The sequence below is a fragment of the Austrofundulus limnaeus genome, unplaced genomic scaffold, assembly GCF_001266775.1.
Source record: "Austrofundulus limnaeus strain Quisiro unplaced genomic scaffold, Austrofundulus_limnaeus-1.0 Scaffold551, whole genome shotgun sequence".
NCBI classification, from domain to species: domain Eukaryota; kingdom Metazoa; phylum Chordata; class Actinopteri; order Cyprinodontiformes; family Rivulidae; genus Austrofundulus; species Austrofundulus limnaeus.
This window is the reverse complement of record NW_013952953.1, coordinates 162,421-164,297: the sequence shown is the minus strand read 5'-3', so window position 1 is coordinate 164,297 and position 1,877 is coordinate 162,421. Positions and strand designations below refer to the sequence as shown.

Sequence of the window (1,877 nt, the reverse complement as noted above, 5' to 3'; positions counted from 1 at the left end):
CCCTCCAGGACCAGGATTGCCCACTCCTGCTCTTGAGAAAGGGTTTTGTTACCTGCTGCCGGATTAACTCCAGATATGTAACGCCAGATTAAAGTTGGTGTTTTTATTTTCTCCTTCTGATATTTTGATGTTTACTTGTATAATGAGCCTATTATTCAGGCAAGGGGGGAGGGAGGATATGACACGCAGATGACAGCGTGCAGGAAAGGAGGAAGCAAGAACTTATTTCTAGCTGCAGAGCGGGTTGGAAGATGGTTGTTTGATGTTATTTAATGTTTTTTAATGTCCTACAGGCTCTGAAATGCTAAATAAAAACAAAACTACGTTTTTGAAAAAGGTCAGTAGCGCGATTTGAACACTTTTTTTTTTTAGTTCATTACACACCCACCATGGTGGTTGGTGTGTTGTTCAGATCTACACGTCACTTCATAATTTTACCCACGTTTGGCCAGTGGCGGGCGCTAATTTCCACCCCAGCTTACAACATTAGCAGTCGCTCTCTCCCAGGGAGGGGGTGGCAACCTGCGCTCGCGTGATCAAAGGAATGGATCGGCCAAATACATGAACGTATCGGTCGATCGACTCTTTTAAATGCTCTGACACAAATATTTGTTCTGACACAAATATTTGTTCTGACACAAATATTCTGACACAAATATCGGCCAAAAATATCGCCCGGCCCCTAGTTGACACTGCAGTTGGGTTGGTAAATTCAGAAGGATTATATTTAAATAATATATCACAGGTAATCCTCGGCTCAGTGGCAAAATCACTTCTTAATGTCCTTGATATAAAGATGTCTGCCTTTAAAATAGTTGTAGTAATATGCTGGTAATATCAATGGGATATTACCTTTGATAAAATGAAGCATTTGTGTTGTTTGTAGCAATAGCAAAGCTAAACTTAGCAGAAGGTAACTGGTCTGGTTTCCAAAGTTAGCGAAAATGCTAGTCAGCTAAACAAAATGTTAGCTTGGCTATCTGTGGATATTTAGATTAATGCCTACTTTAGTTTGTTGGTCTGCTCTAACAGATTCCAACTTAAGCAAAAACAGTAACAAAAATTTAGCTTCACTAATATCTGTTAGCGGGTTAGGAGCTTTTCTTTCTGTCACACTGGTGTTTCAGCAGTTTCTAGTTCAGCCAGGCCTAGGTGGCTCCTGAACGACCAAACCAATGTGCTTTCATCTGGGSTTACAGATGAGTCTTTGTTAATCAAAGGAGAGCTAGGTAAACATGCAATCATCAATGATCAAGTGCTAACAAGTTATTATGCATTGACCACATCAGGTTTAGATATTCTAGAAGTTTCCATCATCCCTTTTTAAAACATTTAGATGCCTGCATGAATAWATTTGAACCTACTGGTTTGACCATGTGACCATTAGAGAAATTGAAACTTGTGCAGCCATGCTCAGCTCCTGCTGTGTCTACACCCCCCTGCAGGTCGACCTGGTGAATATTGGAGCGGGCGACATCGTTGATGGGAATCACAAACTGATTCTTGGCCTCATCTGGAGCATTATTCTCCACTGGCAGGTGTGTGTGTGTGTGGGTGGGGGGTTGTTTCTGGTGACATTTGGGGGCAATTTTAAGACAAAAATCCTACATTTGGGGACAACTGGTGCATTTGGGGACAAAAGTCGAGTCCCCATTTGGTTTAAATGCCATTGGTGGGTTGGGGGTTGGGTTTAGGACCAAGGTGTGAATTGAGTTTAGGTTAGTTTTAGGGTAACCTGTGAGGTTAGCCTTAGGGTTTGTGGTCAGGGTTAGGCTGTAGAAATGTACTGGAAGTCCCCAATTAGATAGCTGTGCAAACTTGTGTGTGTGTGTGTGTGTGTGTGTGTGTGTGTGTGTGTGTGTGTGTGTGTGTGTGTG

General features: G+C 42.1%; 1 protein-coding gene across 1 annotated transcript in view; it reads left to right on the top strand.

Annotated features, from left to right (window-relative positions):
- LOC106530716 (dystrophin) overlaps positions 1–1,877 on the top strand; it is a gene marked incomplete at its 3' end in the record, with an annotated part of 355,898 nt that overhangs the window by 200,908 nt on the left and 153,113 nt on the right. Inside the window, 1 exon segment of the mRNA XM_014026406.1 lies at positions 1,446–1,538. Coding sequence (XP_013881860.1) covers positions 1,446–1,538 — 93 coding nt within the window.